General features: G+C 46.3%; 3 protein-coding genes across 6 annotated transcripts; all 3 read right to left on the bottom strand.

The window, feature by feature from the left end:
* Nucleotides 1-1227: 1227 nt before the first annotated feature.
* On the bottom strand, nucleotides 1228-13904 carry LOC121607960 (bromodomain-containing protein 1-like). 2 transcript variants are annotated; one of them, XM_041939034.1, is made up of 11 exons: nucleotides 13631-13904; nucleotides 8844-10231; nucleotides 8142-8298; nucleotides 7923-8051; nucleotides 6549-6677; nucleotides 5769-6081; nucleotides 4668-5429; nucleotides 4391-4517; nucleotides 4080-4210; nucleotides 2979-3164; nucleotides 1228-2875 (listed from the first exon to the last, which is right to left on the bottom strand). In XM_041939034.1, the coding sequence occupies exons 2-11, from the start codon at nucleotides 10211-10213 to the stop codon at nucleotides 2808-2810; spliced, it is 3372 nt and encodes a 1123-aa protein (XP_041794968.1). In that variant the 5' UTR covers nucleotides 10214-10231; nucleotides 13631-13904; the 3' UTR covers nucleotides 1228-2807. The 2 variants fall into 2 exon arrangements, with proteins under 2 accessions (XP_041794968.1, XP_041794969.1); XM_041939035.1 differs by having other exon boundaries at nucleotides 2719-2875; nucleotides 3010-3164.
* Nucleotides 13905-14166: 262 nt separating this feature from the next.
* On the bottom strand, nucleotides 14167-18722 carry ftsj1 (FtsJ RNA 2'-O-methyltransferase 1). 3 transcript variants are annotated; one of them, XM_041939220.1, is made up of 11 exons: nucleotides 18692-18722; nucleotides 17837-17973; nucleotides 17499-17568; nucleotides 17194-17296; nucleotides 16959-17037; nucleotides 16801-16853; nucleotides 16676-16729; nucleotides 16433-16535; nucleotides 15990-16073; nucleotides 15579-15682; nucleotides 14167-15263 (listed from the first exon to the last, which is right to left on the bottom strand). In XM_041939220.1, exons 2-11 carry the CDS (start codon nucleotides 17955-17957, stop codon nucleotides 15096-15098), a joined length of 939 nt encoding a protein of 312 aa, XP_041795154.1. In that variant the 5' UTR covers nucleotides 17958-17973; nucleotides 18692-18722; the 3' UTR covers nucleotides 14167-15095. The 3 variants fall into 3 exon arrangements, with proteins under 3 accessions (XP_041795154.1, XP_041795155.1, XP_041795156.1); XM_041939221.1 differs by having other exon boundaries at nucleotides 18696-18715; XM_041939222.1 differs by lacking the exon at nucleotides 18692-18722 and adding an exon at nucleotides 18228-18647.
* Nucleotides 18723-19807: 1085 nt separating this feature from the next.
* On the bottom strand, nucleotides 19808-24635 carry LOC121608573 (serine/threonine-protein kinase pim-3-like). Its single transcript, XM_041939903.1, has 6 exons — nucleotides 24439-24635; nucleotides 23639-23748; nucleotides 22723-22773; nucleotides 22076-22439; nucleotides 21586-21762; nucleotides 19808-21189 (listed from the first exon to the last, which is right to left on the bottom strand). The coding sequence occupies exons 1-6, from the start codon at nucleotides 24515-24517 to the stop codon at nucleotides 20999-21001; spliced, it is 972 nt and encodes a 323-aa protein (XP_041795837.1). The 5' UTR covers nucleotides 24518-24635; the 3' UTR covers nucleotides 19808-20998.
* Between the last annotated feature and the right edge of the window lie 1654 nt (nucleotides 24636-26289).

Genomic DNA, 26289 nt, shown 5'->3' with positions numbered 1-26289 from the left:
TTACATCAAAATGCAAATTAATTTCCGTTTCCATCCATTTGATGCTCAGATTGAACTTCCGTGTATCAGCTGCGTGGTTAAACTCAGGGCTCCTCATCCTCTCACAGCAAGAAATCTGCCACAAGATGACGAACACGAACACAAAAGCTCCAAAGCTACACAGGGGGGGCTTCAAACCGGTGATGTGAATGTCCTGGAGTGAGCCAATCAGAGCCCACATCTCAATCCAATCAAGAGGTTGGGCTGTTCACACACAACCGCCGTGTAGCATGACAGCTTGAGCCGTTTTGATTGGGTAAATGTACCTGTGGGTACGACCTGTTGTCTTCTGTTTGCTGTCAAATGTCTGAAACGAAGGTCAAACACACCAAACCGTGTGAAAACCATCTTGATTTAACGAAGGCCTGAGTTTTTATTGAGCTGCTGAGCTGTAACTGCTCAGACTGCAGTGTGTCCACTGTGTGTGTCATCAGCTGTTTCACACGGAACAGCAGCTCCCCCTTGTGGTCAGGTAATGATGTGCAGGTAATGAGGTGATGATCAGTTTGTTGATATGTTCAGTGCTTTAGAAGACGATAGTATTTGTTTTAGGACTTAATTACTTTATAAATTATTAATTAGTTTCTGGTTTCTTTTGAGGGTGGACACCTGTACAGCTATTTAGGACCAACCACCTCATCAGCATCATTCTAAATTAGTTTTTCTCAATTTCACAATAAATTAAATTCAAAATTAAATCCTCTGTGACGTGTTATCAGTGGGTACATCTCATGACGGGTTGAAGGGAGGGTTTCTTTAATTTTGTTCTTTTTTCTTGTCTTACTTTTACTTCTTAGACTTAAAGTATAATATGTTGAGAATAATTCTGCTCATGCATATAACATGTCGAAAAGCAGGTTTCATGATTGTCATAAAAATGTGTAAAAACAATTAAAATTACATTCCTATAATAAAAACAATTTACAAAACCATAAAAAACAGAATATAGTATAGGCTATTTAAAAAATATCAAAATAAAAGAAAATTCACCAAAAACTTCAAAGAACAAAAATGAAACTTAAACAAAAAGTTTCAAAAAATTATAAAAAAAATTAAAAATTAAAATGTAATGAGTAAAATAGGACACAAGATAACAGAGTAAGAATAAGAGTAATACGAGTCAAAGAATAACTGGAATATAAATTAAAAATGCACAAAAACAGGATAATAAAACCAGGACACGTTCACTCAGTGATTCAATAACATATTTTAATTTTTCAGTGTTTTAGTATAAAAAAATCCCACCGGCCCGCCGTCGGCTGGTTTCCGCTCCCGTTGGCTATAACTGTGGTTTTTCCCAGAGAATCAGCTAAGTACCAAATCTATTTACACACGACATCCACATCCAGAGGGGCCAAACGAAACAGGAAGTCTACCCATCGCTACCCTGCCAAAATAAAACATCAAACACTATCACCTCACCGCTCAGACTTAATGCTATTAATTAAAAAATAAAAAAGTCACAAAACAACAGAAGAGGAAGGGCCTCTGCACACGGCTCCTCGTGTGCCCGTAGTATTTTCTTACAATACTCTCTCTATAAAGTAATGCATATACATTTTCTGCTTTACAATAAATTAGTACAGGCACATTCTCTTCTCTCCTACAGCTGACTGTAGATCAGTTCAGGCGGAAAAGATGATTCTGTGACATTTTACAGAAGACTTGAACTCATCACAGCACTCGAACGAAAAGGCCAAAAACCTAAAAAACACAACAAAACTGTAAAAAAAAAAGAAAAAAAAGACAGAAACACACTAGTGGAAACGTGTGGGCAGCAGACTTTTTGGTTTTGGTGTGAATGATGCACTTTAGGCATTTTAAACTTTTGAGAGCATCTATATAGATTTTATATAAATATGTACAAACAGAAAAAGTAGTCCAGTAAAAACATTCAGGTAAAAAAAAAAAAGATGGACGCAGACACAAAAAGATTTAATGCCGAAGACGAGAGAACTTGAAGCTTGAGAACTCAATAACTTACAAAAACGGTAAAAAAGGAGCTGAAATCAAACGTTCGTTACAGTATGCATGTTTGTTTCTCTCCGGAGAGATAGCACCAGCAGAAAGACCGCCGCGACCGGGGGGGTCATCACCTCGGACTCTATAAATATGTGAACGCCGTGTACCCCAACAAGCCGAGGGAGTGAATAAATTAGTGTCAGGCCTCGTACAGGATATTTACAGGAGCCGCTGCGTCCACGCTCGCTGATGGAGCTTCTGTGGCGGCGGGACTGTCGCAGCGGTCTTGCAGCACATTTAAGGAGGTCAGAGGTCAAACTCTGACACATTCAACAGGTTTCCGCGAGTTTTCGCTCCTCACGGCCCAGCTTTTGATTTTACTTTGTCTTTTTTGCACCCGCTAACCGAGTTGTTTTCGTTGCATAGACGAGACGGCCGTCAAAGCTACAGTATTCTGGACGTCGGGGACAGACGTGGGGGGAGACGAAGACGATCCGGTTCCAGTTCGCAGGAAATGGTAAACATGATGAGTGTGTGTTTGTTGTGCGTATGAGACAGGAACTGAGCGTCTCTGCTGTGGGGGGGTGCTCAAAACAAAAAGCTGAAAGGACACAGAGGAGAGATGGATGATGGGAGGATTTCACAGATGGTGTGGGGCGGAGAAGGGGCGGGGGGGGGGGGGGTTCAGTCCGTGACGGTGAGGTTGGCGCTCGGCTCCGGCTCGCCGCCGACGCGGCGCAGGTGGTTCGTCGCTCGGTCGAAGGCGAGCCGCACGGCTTTTCGGACGCAGGAGGAGCGAGCCTCCGTCAGCTTGATTCTGTCGAGCGTCTCGTTGATCCCGAAGGGGGCCAACTTGGATCTAGGAAGCCATTGCCTGAGGAGAGAAGAGACGTGGGTGTAACTGGACGGACGCTCTGGGGGCCACATGTGTCCGCTGCCAAACAAACATCAAAACACTTTGATTATTTTATCCCCACATTTTTCAGAGTGAGGCGGGGGGGTCCTCACCAGCTGCGCTTGCTGTCGAAGAAGTGGACGAGGAAGAGTTTCTCTGCGGACCTGAACTGCATCCGCTCTCCGGCTTTGAGAACGTCCGGCGGCGGCTGGGGAAGCTCCGCCCCGTTGTGCTGATGCGCTGTCCTCCGCACTCTGGGGTCCATGATCTGTGAAGGCCAAAAACAGGCGGGGGGGGGGGAGACTGAGTGAAGCGGCCTCCTCGCAGCAACGCCGCGGAGTACGACCCGCCGGCGGCGGCCGCGCGGAGGACGCTTCAGAGACACTCAAGACACGAAAGCATGCGAGGCCAAGTCGAGCCAGAAACGCTCTGAGCGAAGCGGCCGACGACACACACACCAAGCGGTCCATGATCGGCCAGCCGGGGGCTCCCGCACGGCCGGGGGCTCCCGCACGGCCCTGAGCACAAATCACGAGCTACAGCACGCACAATGGCAGAGGGGCTGATGGGTAATGAGACACAGAAGGGGCCGACACTCACTCACCAGGGCGGGATAGGACGGATATCCACTACATTTAGCCCAAACTAGTTTAAGAGGCTCCAGAACAAACGGACAAGCAGCAGTGGGTGTCCACACCTCTACAGGGACGACAACAGGCAGGTTACCAAGGGTCAGAGACACACATACAGAGACAGAGACACACACACACACACACACACACACACACAGGTGTTGACTGCACATTGCTGACATCACAGTCTCACAGAGAAATAACTGACTTCACTTCACTTCCTCCTTGTCCATCACAGGTTTCCTGTCTTTACTTCTTTCATGGCTTAAACCTGCATCTTTATTCTCTGCTGACTTCATCTAGGCCCCCCGAGGCCCCTGGACCTCAGGACCCCCTGAGGTTGACTCCATTAGTGTGATGAGGTGTGGGGAGCTGCAGGTTCGGTCTTTTAAAGACTTCAGAGCCTGGATGTTTGACTTCACTGCTCTTTGGGTCACATAAACAGCATTAGTAAAATTACAGGGGGGGGGGGGGGGGGGGGGAGAGCTGACCAATCAAAGCGTGCCATGCCGTTTCATGCGCATTCATCACACGACTCGTTGCCGTCTCACCTGAAGAGATCTTGGCCGCTTTGGTGAACTCTCCGTTCTCGATGCAGGTAATCAGATTGCTTTTGTCGTCCACGGTGCTCCGTCGAGGCGCCGCCGGCCGGCCTTTCCCGCCTTTAGTCAGAATGACGGTGCTGAAGAGAAGAGAGCAAAGCTGGATGAAAAAAGTGTCATCCGGTTTGGTGGAATGGTCTGGATTTAATGTGTCCCCGTTTGATGTGTGTTACTGTTTTTATCTCGTCTTCAGTGTTGAATTAAACCTGATTACAGATCAGCCCGGTGATTAAAGACGACATGTTTCCTCCTGAACTCACCTCGTGCCGCAGAGGACGCTTCCGTTGGAGGAGATGCTCGACTCAGAGGCGCAGCGCCGGCGAGGCTCCAGCAGGCGAGGAGACGGCGTGACTTCCTCCTCCTCCACTACAAAACCGTTCGCTATTCCTGAAGAAAAAAAACAGCGTGACAGCAGAGTGTGGTGCAGGGTTACGGTACGACGGTCCTCTTTAAATGACCTCTCTAACATCCCAGTCATTTTGTCTCTGGGTGGCTGGCTGAGAAAGGAAACGGGACAGCCGTTATCTGAGTGAGTACCTGTGCCGAGGCGTTTTATCGGCGACTCCTCATCCTCCTCGCCGTCCGCGCTGCTGCTGCGCGTTCTTTTCTTCGGTAGAAGGAGCGTCTCTAATCGAGGGATCACCACCGACAGGAACGTTTTGGCGCCCAGGGGCGGCGGCAACGCGGCTGCTGCCTCTTGGGCCTTGGGGGGTTTCTGGGGGCTGGCGCTCTTGGACTTGCGGAAGAGGTTGTTGGTCCGTCGGTTGCAGGTGCCAGAGGCTTCGGTGTGGAGGTCGCCGTTGAGAAGCAGTGGGTCTGGGATGTGCCCGTTGGGGGTGTCCGGGGGCACTGAGGTAGATGTGTCGGCGTCGCCGTCGAGCTCCATGGGAGTGTGATCCACGCTCGGTTTGACGGCGTTCAGAGGGGGCGGCTCGGAGTCGCTGGGCGAGGCGTCGAGCTGCGACAGTGAGGTTAGCAGCTCTAACGATGGCGGAGGTAAAGACTTTTCCTCTTGAGGCGTGCAGGGGTCCGCCGGGGGTTCGTGTAGTGGTTTCTCCTCTGACTCGGCGGGGGTCGGGTCGGGCTCCGGGGTGGCGGGCGGCGTCGGCGTTGGGAGGGATTTCTTCAGGCTCATTTCGCTGCGGACCTCCATGATCGTCTTCTTCAACAGTTTGAGCCTCTTGCTGCGGGACGGGCTGTGCTTCATGGCCGTGCTCAGGTCCAGCTTCTCCAGCAGCTCCTTCAGCTGATCCTCCAGAGGGGTCAGCTGACGGTAGGCGGGGCTCAGCAGACGGTCCACTGAGAGAGAGAGAGAGAGTCACATGACTGTCAGCTTTCACTCCGCAACTGAAGGCAGCATATTTTCTTTCCCCACAGTCACTGCGGCAATGCTTTTTTTCTTCTTCTAAAATTTCATTTTGCTTGTACGATACGTACATATAAATAGTCAACTTTTTATTTTGTTTTTTTAATTTTCTCGTTCTCTGTGGCTATTTTTCTTCCCAATGCTATCACAGGTGGGGATAAATAAAGTTTTATCTAACCTTTTCTTATGTTTGGAGATTTTATTGGAGTAATTTCTGAAACAGTCAATGCTTTATCAACACTGACACTGATAGATGTTCTGTTCCCACATACCGTCCTCCCAGGAGAAGGGGGGTGGCGCCTCCAGTTTTGGGACTTCGGGCAGATGCAGCCCGCTGTGGAAGTCGAAGCCGATTCTGTCGGCCTCTCTGCGGGCCCTGCGGAGGATGACCCCTCCGTGGTCCTGCATCCGCTGAGCCGCCTTGTAGAAAAACGTGTCCTTGGCGTTGTACGACATGCAGTTGGAGATGATGAGGTTGAAGTCGTCCTCGAACTCCTCCAGACTCCTGTAGCCGTGAGCGTCGATGCGTTTTCTCATGGTGGAGAAGTCCATGGGGTTCTTAATGTGGTCCAGGTAATCAGGAACCTGCAGGAGACACAAAGACACATTGGAGGCTGCAGATTGTGAAGATTTACTAACCAAAACCCTGGTTAGAATCAACATTCGCTTCATCTTTCACTTCCAGCACAAATGAACGGTGCAGGAAAACTCATGACCAGGTCTCTAGCTGTGCCAATAGTGGCAAATAAAGTAAAATTATACATAGGGTATCACCTTGGCACCACACCTGAATTAATAGAGTGGAAAGTAGTAGTAGTAAATGTAGACAGGAAGTGACTGACGGGCTCACCCGGGGACCCTGACTAAAACAATGATATCCAAGACCGGTCACCTTCTGCCCACAGCATTAGCGAGTGCTTTTAGAAGTCAATGAGTAATTGGTGAGAAGCATTTGTTGACATATACAAACCCTGACTGTGGACCATTATGGGATCACAGAAGTGCTGCAGTGTTATTGATGAACAGTGAATCAGACTGAAATGGTTGCAGACCTCCTTGATGCTGACGGGCTGAACGAAGATACTGTAGTGGTCCTTCTCCTGCAGCTGACTGAGCACGGCTCTCAGCAGGATGTTGAAGGGGGTCAGCTGGACCTCCAGCACTGACTGCTGCTGCTTCATCTGACGAGAGAACAGAAAAGTTTCAATACATGTGAGCAGGATGAGATATGACTGTACCCGACTGTGTCTGACTGTGTCTGACTGTGTCTGACCGTGTCTGACCGTACCCGTCTGTACCCGACTGTGTCTGACTGTACCCGACTGTGTCTGACTGTACCCGATTGTGTCTGACTGTGTCTGACTGTACCTGACTGTGTCTGACTGTACCCGACTGTGTCTGGCAGTACCCGACTGTGTCTGGCAGTACCCGACTGTGTCTGACTGTACCCGACTGTGTCTGACTGTACCCGATTGTGTCTGACTGTACCCGACTGTACCCGACTGTGTCTGACTGTGTCTGACTGTGTCTGACTGTACCCGACTGTGTCTGACTGTACCCGATTGTGTCTGACTGTACCCGACTGTACCCGACTGTACCCGACTGTACCCGACTGTGTCTGACTGTACCCGATTGTGTCTGACTGTACCTGACTGTGTCTGGCAGTACCCGACTGTACCTGACTGTACCTGACAGTACCTGACTGTACCCGACTGTGCCCGACTGTACCCGACTGTGTCTGACTGTGTCTGGCAGTACCCGACTGTGTCTGACTGTACCTGACTGTACCTGACAGTACCTGACTGTACCTGACTGTACCTGACAGTACCTGACAGTACCCGACTGTGTCTGACTGTGTCTGGCAGTACCCGACTGTGTCTGACTGTACCTGACAGTACCTGACTGTACCTGACTGTACCCGACTGTACCCGACTGTACCCGACTGTGCCTGACTGTGCCCGACTGTGCCTGACTGTGCCCGACTGTGCCCGACAGTACCTGACTGAACCCGACTGAACCCGACTGAACCCGACTGAACCCGACTGTGCCCGACTGTGCCCGACTGTGCCTGACTGTGTCAGTATGTTCTGTGTTTGAAGCAAATAAAAGAAAGACTACACAAACAGTCGAGTGGTCGAGATTTGAATTAGAACTTATTAGAAATTAAATTTATCAGTGAAATCTGGGGATTTTTGGTGAAACTGAAAGCAGTTACACACATATATATACTGATGAGTTAATAACATTTTATATTCAAATTGATGAAGAAACCATTACTAAAAGTAACTTTTTTTCTATTCCATCAAACATCAGCACGTGGGGGGGGCAGCCAAGCTGTGTGGTGTGAACATACATCTACACAGGGAATCTACGGTCATCATTTATAGTTCAGAGTTCAGCTTTGAGAGACGAGGAAGTGACTCTACCTCCTCCCTCTTCAGCTTCTCCCTCTTCCTGATGAGCTCGAGCAGCAGGCGAGCTCGCTCCAGGTCGTGACGGAGGCGGTGCCACTCCTTCAGCTGCTCCTTCAGTGCCTGATTTGTCTCCACGCGGTCCTGCACAACACACACACACTTCATGTCAGCGAGAGCTACATTAAAGGAAACGCTCCGCTGGCAGACGCCACCGGCGTCAGCGGCACTGACCATCTGCTTGGCTTTGGGTGGCTGAGGGTTGGCCTGCAGCCGGCGGATCAGCGGCACGTTGTTTCTCGACTGCCTCTTCTGCACCCAGTAGCTCAGCACCCGCTCGACAAACAGACGCTTCCTCTGAACCGCCACCTGGTTCAGGATGGTGTCGAAACTGACGCGCATGAACACAGAAAGAGATATTAATGAACAGATACCCGACTGCCCCTGTTTCTTGACTCATCAGGCTTCTGTTTAGTTTATGACCGATTAAAAAATGACCAGAAACAGGCTTTACTGAACAAGACTTATTAAAAAAAAAAGCTGGATCTGGAATTGGGTCTCATTGACCGGGAATGAGTGGATCTCTGAGCCCATTAGTGTACACTGAGTGACTCTGGATCAGGAAGCTGGGAAAATACGAACTTGACTGCTTGATGATTCATTATTGGATCTTCTGTTGTTGATAAAAATCACTTGTTCTGTATCATCCATCCAGTTTCTTTCATTTCCAGGTTTGAACTGTGTCGACTTGTTCATATCAGCTATTGACATAATTATCTCAAACATGATTGGACTCCTGAAACTTGATAATGTGCAAGAGTTCACTACTTTTACAAACTATTCTTCTAAAATCAGGAGTTAGAAAGTGTATTAATTGAAGTTAAAATTTGGCTTATAAGTAATGTGAGGTGCATTCTGGTCCTGTTGCCTGCTTACCTTGACGCGGTGATACTAGGCCCAGAGCTGGTGGGGGTCTCGGGTTCTGATTCTGGTTCGGGGTCTCTCTTACTCTTCTTCTTCTGCCACCCCTTGGCCCGGGCCTTCCCCCTCTTGTCGGCCCTCTTGTGGCATGCTCCATTTTTCGGGTGCGGCTCCTCATAGACGGTGAGCGGCCGGCGGTCGCAGCCTTCCGGCGTGTGGCTGCAGCAGTAGGCTGTCTTTTTCACAGAGAAGGTGGCGGCGCCGGACGCCGTCACCTCTTTCACAGGTTCCATCTTCATGTAGAGGCCAGCCTTTTGGGCGCAGCTGACATGGAAGGCAGTGTAACAGTTGATCTTATCGCACTGGATGCACGCTCCGGCACCCTTCTCTTTACACAGGTAACAGGTGAGCTTCCAGCGCGCCGGTGGAATATTACGGACACCATCGATGGGCTCGATGAAAACCGTGTCAGAGAAGCCGACCTCGGGCACCCACAGAGCACACGCCACGTGACCCCAGCGGTCATCGTCAGTCTTCTTCAGGGCTCCGCCTCGGTTGGGACAGAAGACGCACTCGGCGGGCCGTGACGAGCACTGCAGGCAGTGGCGGCACAGCCACTGACCCTCGGGGATGTACGGCACCCCGTAGCACTCCTGGTGCACGGCGATGTTGCAGGAGTCGCAGAAGAGGATTACGTTACTGTCGGCTCCGTCTCCGTCCATGCAGATGCAGCAGACGGCATCCTCGTCCACCAGCGACTGAAGGTCGCTCTGACCCTGCGTGGCTAAGTACGACTCCTTCTCAAAGCGGTCCATGAGGAACTCAAACAGGTTGTGCGACACCTGGCTGATGCCCTCGCTCTTCCTCTTCTCGTTAATTAGCTCCAACCAGGCATAGTCCTCCTCGTCCATGTCATACTCCACCTCCTCATCCAGGTCCTCTGCTGTCCTCTCGGTGTATTTGTAATACGCCGCCGGCCTCCGTGGCACCACCGGCAGATTGTATTCAACCGTTCTAACCTTTGGCTCCAGCAGGCCGCTTGCACTACCGTGCGTACCGATGCCGCCGTGCGAGGCCGTCAGCGCTGCATTCTTCTTCTGCTGGTTGTTTTTGAGGCGCACAGACCGCACCAGGACCTGCTGGGGCTTCTCGTTGTTCTCCTTGTTGCTGTTGCACTCCATGATCTCCTGAGCGGTGGGGTCGTCATCAGTGATGACATCCAGCTTGTCGTAGATGCTGAGCCGGTGCACTCGGCCGTCCACTTCCAGCTCCACTATTCGCTGAGCCTGCGCGTATGTCAGCGTCTCCCGGTTGGGCGACGGCTTGATGGGAGAGGAGTCCCTCTTCACCTCCGCTGGGCGGTGATGTCGACCTTTTTTCTTCATCCTGAAGATGTAAAAACCCTGAAAACGAAACAGAGGAAACAACAGTGTCAATGACTCACGAAGGTGATGTGGCAGCAACTGATGAACACGGACAGTTTTTCATGTCAATAATTCACCTGTGAAGCAACAACTAGCACAGAGAGCAGTGGATGGTGGATCTAACAAAACCTCGTGCAATAATGATTAACAGTCTTAACCCTCAATGCTGCCTGACAGGAACAATGTTGGGCAGCAAATGTGTTTACACAAGGGTGTCAGCACCTCCTCCAACCTTCAATCACAGAGGGCAAAAGAAACACGTAAAAACAAAATACACAACTTTTAGCTCCAGTGTTTTATGTTTGTTCTGTGGCTTCTGTTTGAAGTTTCCTGCAATATTTCTGCATGTACACGACTGACCAGGGATGTCAACGGTCAACAGTTAAATGGCCCGCTGCCACGAATGTTTTTGACCAGTTACACATGTCGGTCTACAGGTTAATGTGCATACGCAAAAAATATGTTGCACTCCAGTTCGAGGCCATCACCCAGTTGATGTGCTGTATGATTTAGACCCATTTAATGAAAAACTGAACTCTGTTTAATGCCTTAATCACATCAACACATGCAAAACAGCCGTCAGGAACGTACCTCTCAGCCTCCGCAACCTGGCCTGCAGTTACTGATCACTGTCTCATGTCACATTCACATGTAAGAAAACACCTACATTATCATAATGAATGTAAACAACAGACAGCTCATGATCTGCAGCAACTGTTTCAGTATCTGTTTTACTTTCTCTGTGAGCAACCCTGTCAAGGAAACACACAGATGATCAATTCTTATCATATAAATGATATATTATATGATATAAACAATCTGCTTCTGATAAATGATTAAATATGCATCTGATGCTTGCAAACACTTTTGATTTTCCTGCCTCTCTGTCTGCTGTTCTCCCCCAGGATGCAATATCAAAAACTGCTCACCCATAATATTCATTAGAAATACTATCACTGCAGTTTGCGATCATAACGTTATTCCTCATATCTGACAGCTGTGTAAAAACAGAGAGCGAGAAAGACGAGCACACGCTCGCAGGCAGAGGAATCCCTCCCCACAGATCATCACACACGATGATGGTCCTTTCAACTTTACTGATGCAGAAGGAGCGCGACCCACTTATCTTGGAAACATCTATCATTTGTCCAACCCACTTTTAATGAAACCACGTCTGCTCCGCCTCTCACTACGCCTCAGCGGCTGTGTTTCCATTAGGTTACTTCAGCTACTGTCATGCCAATAAGTTAACATTACCAAAGATATTGTAGAACAATAAGATAACCCATTTAAGCTGTGCCAGTGGTGTGCAATGGTATACACTTCCTGTCTCGTAAGTGGGTGTAGTTTCTCCTGGTCTGGCGGTCCGAAAAATGCCGGTTAATAATCAGAAGAAGTTTAACTTGTGAAATGGGGCACGAGAATCGGTCATAATCTGTACTCATGTTTACTTCTCCCATTGAAATGAACAGACAGAGCACCTGCCATAAGTCCCCTAAACAGACAGACACAGGAAATGTCTCCAGTCAGGGGTCTCAGGGGTCTTTTGTCACATGGAAGTGGATCTAAAGTGGGTTTGCAAAATCATAAATGCACTCAGGAACATAAAAAAATCTTTACGTTAGAAATTTACAGGGTTACTATAAAGATCAGCCCAATGTGTGATCACAGCAGAGGAATAGCATCGCTTGTTGACCGGTGTGGAGAATGTGCTTCTGGACACTGCTGATGGGAGAATTAAGATACTGCAGTATTTCTCACTCCTGTGAGTGCCCGGTGAGTATTATTTGAAAATATCTGACATCTGCACCACTATGATTCCTGATCTTCAATACTGATATCAAAACTATTTCCAGTACTTACGTTTAAATGTAGTGTGAAAGTAAATATGATCATTTACCCATGAAAAATATGCTCAACTGCTAAATGCAGCAGTGTTAAACAGAGACCTGTTAGAGACAGTTAGGAGCCTCCTGACCTAAATCAGGGACTAGCCAATCAATGCCAGCAACAGTCAGAAGCCGACAAAGCTTTCAATGCAAACTTAGAATGAAAAATGAAAACCTAAAATGAAAGTGAAGAGAGAAGACACACTGCCATGCATTACATCACTACTTTGTTTGTCCTGCACTGTGTATTAGTACATTGACAGCTCCTGAAAAGGAGTCAAATTCCATGTTTGTGTCAACAGTAGTGCTCGAACTGTTTTATCTAACGGATCCAGCGTCTATTTCCTCGATTAAGTGATCACTCGTATGATTTATAAAATGGAATCAGGAAACACTGAAAATGTCCATCACAGTTGCCCAGAGTCCGAGCTGACATGTTTAAATGTCCAGCCTTGTCTGACACACCTACTCAGGAGATATTCAGTTAAACCAGCACATACCTGGTCCATGATCTAAAGAATGTCAAACATTTTGCTTACAGAATTCCTTTAATAATTAACCGAAGATCAAAGATGTTACTGACTGACGAGTTTATGAGAAGTCTTTCCAGCCTTGTGGACCTTCCTCCTGTTACACTGAATATGCTCTCTGCACTGCGTTAGTAAACTGGGAGATGCTAAAAACAAAATAATAATATATAATAAATAAATAATAATAATAATAAAGCTGATTTAAACAGCCTCTGTTGTGCAGCTAAAACCAGGATGCAACAACAATAATTGTAGCCTCACACGCAACATGAAGTTCAGTTTACGCCTCTTTACTTAGGAGATCACACTTTCCGTCATCCTACTGAATGTACTTTTAATGCTAGTACGGGGGCGAAAACAGACTGACTGTGATAACGATCACTGGATGAATGAAAGACGCGTACCGAGAGCAGCACACCCCCCCACCGTCTACAGCCAGCCTGTGTTCCTCTCAGCTAGCCTAACTGAAGCCGCTAAGAGCCGATTGTTGTTAAATATAATCGGCTAGCAGTAGCAGCTTCAGCTCGTTCAGCTGACAGTCCCCCCTGACTTTTTGTTGAACGCTGCCTGCTAGCCACGGCTAACGTTAGCTCCCCTTAACCGAACCTCAACGTTCATCTGTGTGATTAATCAAATCTGCTTCAAAGTGACACCGTTATACGAAACAAGGGTTTGTTACTAGAAAAGACAACCCGGTGGTGTCCTCTCATCAGGCGACGGCCTCTTCGGTCACCGGTTAAACGCATTAGGACACTCCGTCCACAAACTGGGCTAACGTTAGCCTGCTAGCATTACACCTAGCCAAGGGGGAGGAAATATGGCGACCAACACACAAGAAACTGCCTCGATTGGAAAAGGTGGCTTTTCCCCATAGCAGCGCGAATTGTTTTGGACTTTAAACCTGTCCAGATTGTCAAGGGTGATTTTAAAAGCTGAGGACAGAATGAGGGTGAACTTACCTTACTTCTTTCACCAATTCAGCTTATAAAAACAGCAGCAATGGCGGCGCGGCCTGTGGAGCGAAGCGACAGTTAAATCCACATTCAGTCCGCTCATCCGACGGCGGCCGCGGCTCGCTCCGAACCGAGGAAAATTTGAAAGTAACCGGCAGGTATCCAGGGCGACGGAGCTGGTTTCGGGTGTTATACTTTGATCAGGATTAATACTGATCGATATAACTGTTTAGAAGCAGTTGGAAGTGGCAGAGCTCAGCAGCTGCCCGAGCTTCTCTTCCCCCAACAACAATGCGGTTGTGTGAGTCTTTACGCCGTGACGTCACCGCGTACAAAGGGAAACCAGGAAGTACTACGGCTGTGTTTTTTTTTTTTACTGTTAACACTATTTACATGTACTATTTGGAACAATGTATGTAGTCAAATATTCTTGTGAAATGTATTCTGATCTTTCTCAGAAGTTCAACACTGAGAAAAAATACAGTGCGTTTGTGTCCATAGTCATTAAGGACCATATCAGCTCAGTGTGGCTCATCAATACGTTTTTAATAGCCTTTGTACAATAATGGAGCTCTATGGCCTAGAGAAATAAGATTTAACAGGATTTGGATATACACATAAATTGGATGAGGTCTGTGTGGGATTTGCTGACAAAAAAAAGAAAAACAGAATATCACTACACTAGTGCTTTTATTGACACTGGGCTGTGGGGGGAGTTCTCCCTGCTAAAACTGAGTGTCCTTCCTGTAAGTGCTGCAACATCTTTAACAGTTTTACATCTACAGCCACTGATCAGATGTTCTGTTATTTCTGATAACACAATAATTAACTTGTCAGTCTTTACTAAACCAGCTATGAGCACTGTTCAATACCTGTCAAGACTTTTTATGGTTGTTTGTTGAAGTTATATTGTTTTAAGAAATATAGGAACACAGAGTATAAAGTGACCTTTAATGCTTTGAGTCTCACTAGAAGACCTTATTTGAAGACCACCCAGTTCATACTCTTTGAATAAGTCACTTTAAAGCAAAGTAGAGGCAACTTCCTGCAGAGTTGGCCGTCCACTAAAATACAATTCATGTAAACCACGATGCCGGTTTGCCTCCAGGAAATTAGTTTAATTTTTAAAAAATAAATGTGTTTGGATTTCCTCAGCATGGTGGATGAAGGATCTGTCACAAAATATTCCACATAAAATCAGGCAAAACAATAAAACATACTCCTCCGATTGGAAAAACATCCAGTACAGCGTCAGGTTCCGAGCATGTTTAGCCTAGCTTAGCACAAAGACGGGACAGGAGGAAACTGGGCTGAGCTAAAAACAGAGTCCTGGTCCCATCTCTGCACTAGACGCACAGAAATGAAACGAATATCCATCTTCAGACCAACAAATTCCAGACTGTTTCTTTAACGATGACTCTCTTCTGTCTCCTGCTGGTTCTTCTTATTCAATCAGCGGCAGTAAGACGGCTCAGGTGGACTCGCTCTGTGGCTCGTCTTGTCTCTGGTTGGGACTGGGGGACGGTGCATCCTCTCTGGACAGCAGGTTGTTTTTGCGGAGGTGGCAGGCCTGCTGGTAGGGAGGGCGTATGGGCAGCTGGGTGGGGGGCGTGTACTGATACTGTTTGCCAGCATCCAGCTGAAGAAAGAAAACAGTAAGAAACATGGACACGGACAGGTGTGAGACGGGTTTGTGTCAAGAAAAGAGAAGAAAATAGAACAACGCAGCATCACTTTGAAACAAGATTTCCTTAAAATACGCTTAATTCATCTTTAGTTCATCACCGAAAAGACACCAAACACCTGATTCACACAAATCACTTTAACATTAACAACCAGTCTGAGGTGTTCTTGAGCCCCTTTCAGACCTGGAATGTGTAATATGACACCTGTTGAAGTAATAACAAGAACCGAGTTTCAGTTTGACTCAGTTTAGACCAGGAGGATGAATCACCTGCAGAGGGTAAGTTCTGTCTGAGTCGAAGGCGCTCAGATCACCGCACGCCAGGAAGGGAACGATGACGCGGTTTGGACCCTCTAACTGGTTAAAGTCCACATCTGAAGGACAGACCAAAAGCCAGACTGAGAACAGACAGAGGATAACCAGGACCAGGAGGGAACTAAAGACTGATCCATGGTGGATTTATGCACCTGAAACAGATACGATTACTTAGAATGATGCAGACGCCACATTGTGATTGGATCTCAACATGAACCACCACCTCCAGACGTGGTCTGGAGGATCCAGTGGCACCGAGATTCTTATCTGTTCAGAGTGCATTTACACCAGCAGTCACACACGTTTTTCCCATTCCAGATCAGATGTGCAGATACAGACCAGGCCTGGAAACGGGCTCCTAGTTACCGTAGGAATGATCCAGCAGAGGGTTGGACATGTTGGGGGTGTACCCTTCAGGTGGGGAGTAATTCTGACACACCACGAAGGCCTCTGCACACAGACAGACAGACACTGAGCGTAATGCAAACACCACGAGCTCCGATCAAAATCAACATCGACTGAATCAGTTTTTACTTTGGCTTCAGATTATTTGTGGGGCTCATTTCTGTCACTGGACTGAAGCCCGCAGCACAAAAGTCTACGCTGTAGGAACTCAGGAACTAAGACACCCCACTGAAGAGTCATTTCCTGTCCCTGTGTCACTTTATTCCAATGGGAGAAGTGAACACGAGCATATTATGACCCCGTACCACTTAGGAGAGAGGAAGTGTCTACCATTTCATACCAATGCTGCAGCTTGTCAAGAGTAATCTTTTACTGCATGAGCTGGGGGGGGCGGGGGGGCTCACCGATGCTGGAGTTCCTGCTGCTGCGAGGCTTGGCGCAGGTCACACCACTGAAGAAGATCTTCAGCTGAGAGTACAGCAGAGTCACATCTTTACCTCTGAAGATCTACGACACAGAGGACAGGGAGGGGTTAACACAGCCTGATCTGACAGTGCCCACGGCCCCCAGTGCACCACTGCATGCAGCTATTCACACTGCGGTCATTATCCAGAACAGTGGCACGTGTTTAAGTTGTAAAAACTCACCTTGGCCACAAACGTCCCTCCAGGCTTCAGGACGTGAGTCGTGATGTTCAGAGCCTGCGAGACAAACAGCTGTCAGCGTGACATCACAGACTGACAGCTGAATAAAAACACACCTCTGTACTCACAGCCAATAGGAGCTGAGCCTGGATGTACTCATCCACATCATGGAGCCCGGTTACTATGGAAACAGAACAGGACATAACAACTCCTGACGGCTGAATGAAAAGATTAAAAGGGAGAAACTTGAGAGCAGGTGAGTACAGACAGGAAGTGAGCGCCTCACCATCTGGAGCTCCGTCACACACCACCAGGTCAGCCGGCTGCCCCTCAAAGTGACGGACTATCTCCTGCGCTGTCGACACCTGAGAGGAAGAAGAAGACACACGTCATGTGACACAGTATGTGAAGTCAGAGGAGGGCCTGATCATGCTGCTTTGTCCAACAAGTGATCCCACAGACCTTCTTTTAAAGGTGTGGCTGTCCTCACCTATACAGGTGTACTAGTGAAGCTACCTCACCTTGGTGATGTCTCCCTGGATCTGAGTGACTCCTGGCAGAGGAGCCATGGCCTGCAGGTCCACTGCCACGATCTTCACCTCCTCACCCTTCTCCTCCCGCCCTCTGAGAGCAAAGTCAAAGCGATCAATAAAAAGCTGCAGCTGAAATGCAGAGCTGCACATCACGGCCAAATATGTCTCTAACTCAGGATTTAAAAGATTTCTGTTTATTGTTTTATGACAATCAAATTAAACTGTAGCCACACAGATGGTTTCTGTCCAGGTACGTCCACATGTTCATTCTCAAAAACAAAAACAAGCAAAACCTGAGTTTCCGACTCAGGACCTGACTCCAGCTGCCAGGAGCTGCACACAGATCCACTGCTCTGTTCACACCTGAGAGAGACACATAACCTTCATTAATGATCATTTTCACAAATCAAATATTTAATAAAAGACAGCCTCAGAGTAGAACCAGGCACAGACAAATACCAACAGAGCCTCTGAGAGGCCAGCTTTCTGTAGGACCTTTAGTTCTTGCACTCTCTACTGAGTCTGGGGAGGGAGGGAGCTGGGGAGGTGGACGACCTGTTAGGCATCTGGAGCCCATAATCCACCCATGGACAGAAGCGGAGCTGTATCTCAGGTGTTTTGTGGGTCTCACCTGTGAACAGGTTGAACTCGTGGTCGAGCTGCAGCAGCTTGAAGGCGCTCCTCGCTCTCCAGCCCTCCTCTTTGGCCAGACGGTAGTAAATGTCCCGCTTGTCTTTGGAGGAGCGACCCATTCTGACCTTTGACCCTCTGATGGAAAACACACAGAAAACCAGTAACACACCAACCACATTTAAACTGGTTTCTCTTCTTTCAATGGAATTACTGCCATCGTGTGACTGATGATGTGACAGATGCAGCATCCTTCATTTCTTAACATGATTTAATTTCAATGTAAAAAACACACACACACACACACACACAAAATTCAACATTTCGTAAAATTTACTAATTCTATTATTTCTTGTTTCTCGGTAAAAGCAAATAGCAGTTCGAACAGATACCTTTAACTGGTCGTCAGTTTAGCATCAGCTGGGTCTATTATCACTCTCAGTACAGGTATGGCGTCTCAACCAAATTACACCTTGATGAACAACGTGTGTATTAATCCTACAGGCAAGACTTTACAGTGAGGAACGTTTGTTTATTCTATTTTTGCCGAATTGAAGGGCACCTCTAATTGAAACTAGAAATGTATGTATTTGTAATCTAATGAACTCTGTTATTGTGCTGCACACTGATTAACATGGTGTAATTAATTATTTTTTTTTATTTTTTTAACGGAGTTTGGTGTCGTGTGCTCTTGAAACGGCATATTTCTGTTTCTGTCTGAGCTTACTCACTAATGTTAGGTCAGTATATGCCTCTGGATTAAATATATACACATTTTTACTAGACAATACATATGTACCAATTACATCGTATATCTTTTCAACTGAGTTTATGAGCCCGTTACAGATCGTTTTACCTACTGTTCACGTGTGGTTCCGGTGTTGACGATGACAGGACCCCTGCCGATAGCTGTCTCCAAAGCGCCTGTTCAAAATTAAGTTACAGACACGTGCAGCTGAACCGAAATGTGTACTTCATATAGCAATTTCTGTTTCTTCGCAAAGTCATGTTTTTCACTCATACATTCACCAGAACCTAAGTTTAAGTTAGTTAGTTTAAGTTTAAAATTATTTTTGTTTTATGTTTTTCCCTTTCGAACGTATCAGTTTTTGCAGGTTTCTCTTCTCAGCAGCGGCCACACGGTGGCGCCGCAGATACATGAAACTGCTTTCGATAGAAACAACATGAGTAACAGCAATCATCACAAACTATATCAATGATGCCAAAAAACGGGTCCAAGTAAAGACATTTATTTTTCTGTATGAAAGAAATATAAGAAAATATACGGAACACAATATACACGTTTCTCAGAGGTGTTCATTAAGGGATTAATTAGCCACGTTTATGCACCATTTACAGGATGATTTAATTATAAATGTGAAAAGACCCAATATAGTCAGTCTGTTGCATGAAAACAGGCCGATTACCTTCACTTCCACATTGAAGTACTTTTGTAAATTTAAGTTACTCAGTAATTTTGAAATTTGTTTCCTAAATGAAAGGCCGAGCCTTAATAATCATTGAAATAAAATTATTGAAAAGTGACTTTAAAGGAAAATTCCTCTCCCTTGATTTACTTTTTTAATATTTATGGTCCTAAATTAAGTGGTTGTTCGAGGTGGTCTTAAAAAATGTAAAAGCAGTGTATTTTCCTAATAAATCAAAGACTCCCTGAATTAACCAAAATTACATTTGTCATAAAGGAGAAAATGGTGTAAATCTGAAGTTATGTGGTTGGTAGAGAAAAAAGTGAAGAGTCTGAAAGGAGCCAAGACATCACACAGAAACTGAGTTTATATACAAAAGGTTTAATTAAAAAGAAAAGTTCATGAAAAAATACTTTTTCCTGTCAGAACTGTATATAACACCAACAACCGTAACAAACGGAATGAGAAAAGGAGTTAAAACCCTTTAACCTGATGTGAGAAAACTCAACCCTGAAATCATTTTATTCTCGTTAATGGCTAAAAAATAAAAAAATATTTTTTTTTAGAAAAGTTAGACGGAAGACAACTTAAATAAATAACCACAGGATGAGGAATGTTCCTTCACTACATAAATAAAACAGAAAAATGTACTTATACACATTTATTCAAAATACAAAACTGAATATTTGCATTGACTGTGCGTTTTAGAAGAGAGAGAAGACAGATGGAGGACTGGCTGCAGAACCTCGGAGGAAAAATATGCATCTCATCATCGTACAAACACCAACTTCTAGAAGTATCGAAGACTGAGCAGCTGAGGGCGTCGCGCTCTCCTCTCTCCTCGCTGTCCTGAATCTCTTCAGCTGTCACCATCTAGTATTTTTGTTCATCTTAGGCTGTTTTATTTAGTCCTCGTCTGTCTGCGAAACGTTTCTACTCAAAGTTGAGTAAAGTATCAAAAAGTCATGTTTTGGTATCAGAACTGAGACTCAAGTCTGGTGTCCTAAACCGGTTCCAGCTCAGGTGTGTGTGTGTGTGTGTGTGTGTGTGTGGCTGAGGTGTGTGTTTGGATCCTCAGAGGATGGAAATGTTCTTTAAAAAGGTGCGATGTGTTAAACATGGCCACCTGTCGAAGGCCACGCCACACAGACGGGGGCAGCTTATCACCAGGGTAACCGCAAGCTGCTGCCAACAAAACTGCTGTATCTACTAGCTGTCGTTAGCTAGTTAGCTCCTTTAGCCATGCAGCTAGTGGCCCTATAAACTGACTGAGTGTGTCCCAACTCAGGGCTCGGAGCACCGGCATGTTGGAATGAGCTCAGCAGCCTCCCAGACCAGACCAGAACCGAACCGCCACCAAGACTAAAGGAGGCCACAGAACGTGGCTGGGTTCTTCTGTCATGTAACCACATTTTTATTTGGATTCTTTGGGTTAGACCTTCATTATCTAAACTAAAAGGAACCTCTGAAGACCAACTCCTGCAAAATCAGTTTGTTACCATGGCGTCTCTCCACCCAGCAGCTTTCAGACTCAAGGCACTCTGAAACTGGAAGACCAGACGGAGCCTCACCAGAGCTGAGGCTCCAAAAAGAGCTGCTCCATCGTCTGTGAACAGGAGGGGGCGCTGCAGAGTCAACCACATCCTGACCGCTGACTCGCTCCAACAGTCACAAAGTAACTGAACACCTGTCAATCAAGTCCATGCCACACCCACTGGCAGCCTCCACTCGACCAATCAGAGGCTCTGCTGGCTGCAGGAGGAAGACGAGGAAGAAGAATCAGCTGTGATGGCGTGGAGTGTGATGCTACTGCCGTCTGTCTGCGGTCCATCGCTGCTCGTCACCCAGGGATGGAGGAGGATCTGCTCCAGGGTCGGCCGGTCAGATGGCTGCTGGCTCAGACACCAGCCAATCAGCTGCTCACACTCTGTGACAGAAAAACAAGGACATGAAGAAGAACCCTGACAGGAAATGATTCTCTGCAGCACAAAGAATAACCTGAAGATAAACTGAAGGAAACTTCTCTCATCCACTTCACGCTTTTCTTTTGCCCTGATTTCAGTCTTTCAGGCACAAACGTTCACCCAGACCGACAACAACACGAAGACTGACGTCCTGTATGTGGTCCACAGTAAATTGGAGGAAGCTTTGAGCAAACCAGGAAACAAGACTGAAGTGTCCACATACTTTTGGCCGTATAGTGTATCTGCAGCACTCTCTGAAGTAAATTTTCATAGAATTAATTACTGACGATGTCTGGAAATCAAAAATCTAAAACTCAGTCCAGAGATCTGAGCGGCCGACTCGGCACACGTGGACTGACCCGAGGAGACCTTTCTCCTGAAGTAGACTCGTCCCCTCAGGATCTCCTCGTCCTGCTCGAAGGGGATGTCGCCGCAGACCATGTCATAGAGCAGCACGCCGAGCGACCAGACGGTGGCCGAGCGGCCGTGATATCGGTGAGACTGGATCCACTCTGGAGGACTATAGACCCGCGTACCTGGAGGGACAAGGGGGGGTCCATTAGACATTTTAAATATTCAACAGTGTTCAACTGTGATCTGACTGAACAGCTGTGTGTCATTAAAGTGACGACAGATCATCATCATGCTGCTCGTTAGCAACAGAAACAAGAACTTTTATAAAAGTTACCTTTCCATTCTTACAACCCCCCCCCTCCCTCCAGCTTCTTGTTCCTCTACCAACTGGCAGCAGTGTCACCAGCTTCTTTGATGCTGTTGTCATGGCGACTGCACCACAGTAATTACCCGGTCGATGCAGCTCTTTGATTAGTATTGGCTGATCCGACTCACCGTCAAACTCTGTGTAGGCGGAGTCTTTGAGGAGGGCCGCTGAGCCGAAGTCGATGAGTTTGATCTGTCCGCTCCTGAGGTCCACCAGCAGGTTCTCGTCCTTGATGTCCCGGTGGACGACGCCACAGGCGTAGCAGTGACGCACGGCCTCAAGCACCTGCAGGAAGAAGCCTCGGGCCGCCGCCTCGTCCAGAGCGCCGCGCTCCGTGATGTAATCAAACAAGTCCTGCCCCTGCTCTGGCCGCTCCATCGCCATCAGCCAGCCGTCCGCTCGCTCCCACCAGTCCAAGAGCCGCACCACTCCGCCAAACGCCCCGCCCACCTTCTTCAACAGCACGATCTCCAGAGGAACCACGGCGCCGCACTGAGAACATTGAAAGGTGTGTCAACGACACGTCCTCGAGTGCGAGGATGAAGCTTAAAACTAAACTGAACATATTCAAGTTTGGCTCTGGTGATCAGACAAAACTACACACTTGACGTTAGAGTGAAACTTTCACTGAACTGTTTTGTCAGGTCTCCAATAAGCCAATAAGACGCCTTTTTCATCAAATGAGTAACTAATACAGCAGCTGAAGTAGTTATCAATCCAGAAGGAATTTGTCAGAAAACAGTTAATCTGCAGTGAAAATGCAGGAACACCTCACCAGAGAGCCCCACTCCGTCACTCTGTCCCTGAACACATGCTTCACCGCCACCTGCATACACACAAACATCATCAACATATAGCCCACATGCACATACAGGTAGATAAAGGTAGATAAAGGTAGAATACATTCTGTCTCTGTATAAAAACACTGAATAAACAGCAGCTACAGTTAAACTCTGTGGAGAAGCTTCCTGTTTGCTGCTCAGCCTCTGAATGTTTCTTTGTTAAGAATAAAAAGTTACTATTAAACATGAAACTACTTCCTGCTCCCAAAGAGCATAAAGCAAATTATTTTTAATATAAGAATTGAGTAAGGCTTTACAGAAGCACATTTCTTTGTGAAAACAAAGACCACATGCCAGACAGCAGGATTGTGTTGTCAAGTTGCGCAGCTGATAACAGTAAAATAGGAAGAGAATAGACTCTGCCTTCCAAATAAAAGCACAGAATCAAAATATACTTTGTTCTTATTTGGTACAGTCCAAATACAAACTGACAGTTTGAAATATTGTACTACAAATTAAATGCATCAAAAAAAAAATCTGTTAACCATAAAGACACAAATGATCACTGGAACCAATAATTCAGAGAGGAAGTTTTCATTCGGGAAGGAAAACAGCTAAAATATAAATATTACTAGTAATAATGTGGTGAGATTGTCGACTGAGGTCCAGAATGAGCTTTAAATTTGAGCTTTTTAAGCAACTTGGACAAGTGAAATAGTTAAATGGACCATGTGGTGACATCTTTTGTCATCTTCTTTTAACGAGGTCACGGATGACCTCTAATAAGAATTCGGTGCGGCTTTTATTTTAAAGGCAGAAACCGGAAACGCAGCTGCTTGCTGTGAGCAGCTTGACGCGCGAGCCGCGGCCATGTGGTGGGACCAAAACAAAGCGGCGCCGCGCTCTTACCGGCAGCCCGTCGGCGAGGCGGACAGCTGAGAAGACGGTACCGAATCCCCCGCTGCCGAGCACCGAGCCCAGCCGGTACAGCTTCTCAAACGGCTGCTTCTCCGCTTTGGCTGAAAAACACAGAAACAATGAATCAGCACAATTCCCTGTGACCTGGACGGTTCAGACGCGCTAATGTTGCGCCAAAATCTGTAACCCCCCCCCCCCCCCAAACTGCCCATGTGTCCTCGGCGTGTTGTTTAGCAGCGTCAGCTTTACACCGATCTCCACATAATTCACAGTTTAAAGCAAAGCCCCCTGAATCCACCACAACAACCCCTGAACACAGTCGACCGCACCGTGTCCTCAGGTGACCCGCTGTTCTGGTGTCAGCCGTTTAAACATGGAGGACAGTCGACAGGATCATCATCTCCCACATCAACTCTCAAACGATGTGAGGTGACCGAAGAAGAAACAAAGGCCGTTCAGATGACGGTTTTAACGAGATAAACTCAGATTTTGGCTCAACACCTGGCTTTCAAAATGGCACCAGACAGAGTTATTTAAAGGTCATCCACCGATCGATCAGTGATCAGTGAATGATCGTCACTTCTTCAGTGAAAATGCCAGAATATAGCCGGTCCCAGCCCTCCAGTATGAAGATGTGATGGTTTTGGTTCTATCGGCTGAGTAAACCTGAACACATGTGTCTTTTCAGGTGACTTTAATGAAGATAGATGTTAGACACAGACGGTTTCAGGTCACAGAATGTGACGGTGACAGAACACGGAGGGACACCGGCATGTCGCCACCACCGTTACCTGACTGAAGCTGCAGCCTCGCCGGCAGATCCATGCTGGACGAGATGTGAGAGAAGGAGCCCAGTTTAGAGAGCAGCATGCTGCTCGACGCTCCTCCCAAAGAATTAAAACACACTCCGAAAACAATCACGTAATAAGTGTAAGATAATAGCGCGGTCCTCGGCCCTTCTCACGGGCGAAATAATACGAAAACACGAAGAAACGCCATCGTTAATCCAGTTTTTACACAGCTCGGCGGTCCGTCCAGAAGAAGCGCGCGACTGCATCTCACTCCGCCGCTGCCAGCGGCTAACACCACACAGATCCTTCCGCCTGGTCCCTGCCGAGCGTTAAATAACGCCACAGATCCTGGCGCTCTTCATACCCACATTTTCCCAAACTTTGACGCCTGGATAAACAGCGATGTGCCGAGTCGTGTCAGTTCACGGGGAATTTTGACTCGTTGACATCAAAAAGGAGCTCTACAGCAATGAGAAACCACGAGAACTAGATTTACGTTGAAGGACAGGCGTAGGGATTCAGAGAGGGTCCCTCCGGCAGTGCTGCGGCTCATCAGAGAGAATAAAAAAAATGATTTATTTAATAAAAAACAATAATATAAAGTAAATATGAATAAGTATTAGTACAATCATACATAATTAACCAAACATAATTATGTAAATGATGATTCTAAATGCTCGCAGTTCATCCATCATCTGGACTGAAATCTAATTAATCCAGGCAGCTGCAGCAGTTATTTCTTTTGGTTATTTTTTAAAAAGTGTTATTCCTTGCTGTCTGGCAGTGATAGAGGAAGTATTCTGATGCTTACATGAGTAAAAGCAGCAATACCACAATTCTAAAGGTGTAATCAAGTACCTCAGAATTGCACTAGCATTCAGTGCCTGATAGTGAGTAACTTTCCACCCGCTGGAGAGAATAACCGCACAATGAATATGTGTATTTAAACACAGTCTGGGTACTGACAGAGAACAGGAAGAGACATCAACACAGATTTAACAGATAATACTCAACAGACCAGACTGTCTGTCCTGATCGATCAATGTCATCAACTGTTCCACTGGAGGAGGACAAAGAAGAAGAAAGATGAACTTCTGGCTGATTTATTTTACCTGAGCCTGACTCATCCACTTCACTCAGTGGTTTCCTACATTTCCCAGAATGCTTTTCAAAATACCCAGACAACTGCACCTCTAATCATTCTAGTGTCTTTCTTTTATTATTTCTCTGACTCAAAAATGCATGCTACACATAGCATGAATACATCGCCACGTGTATGTACAGTGTCTTGTGTTTCCATAAAACCTGAATGGATTTTTTCTTCTGGGATGTGACTCTTACCTGGATAGGTAGCTGGACTGGCGAGATCACAAGATCAGATGAGATCAGGCAACATGAATCGTAGCCTTAAAGAAAAAATCTGTTCATATTTCAAAAAGCTTACTTTTGCTCACTGACAAACTGGATATGAGCTCAATATAAATGATATTTTATCCATTATCCAAAAACAAGTTGTGACCACAACATTCACATATCCTTTAAAGTGAAAATAGAGCAGTCGTCTCCAGCTCTTAGATAGATAGATAGATATACTTTATTCATCCCAAGCTGGGAAATTGCAGTGCAGCAGCAGCATCACACACAGTGAAATAAGTGAAAATAAGACTATAAAGAACAAACTATACATAATATATAAAAATAGCGAGCAGTAAAAAGATTATATACAAAATAATAATAATAAAATAGCCAAATAATAAACAGTAGTAAAAGTATGGCACAAAAAAAGAAATATCAAATGCAAAATGAATATCAAAATAAGAATATCAAAAGCAAATGGCAGTGAAAATAAAG

The sequence above is a fragment of the Chelmon rostratus genome, chromosome 6 (genome assembly GCF_017976325.1).
Source record: "Chelmon rostratus isolate fCheRos1 chromosome 6, fCheRos1.pri, whole genome shotgun sequence".
Classification (NCBI taxonomy): Eukaryota; Metazoa; Chordata; class Actinopteri; order Chaetodontiformes; family Chaetodontidae; genus Chelmon; species Chelmon rostratus.
Note: the sequence above shows the minus strand (reverse complement) of the source record. Positions and strands in the feature narration are given on the sequence as shown.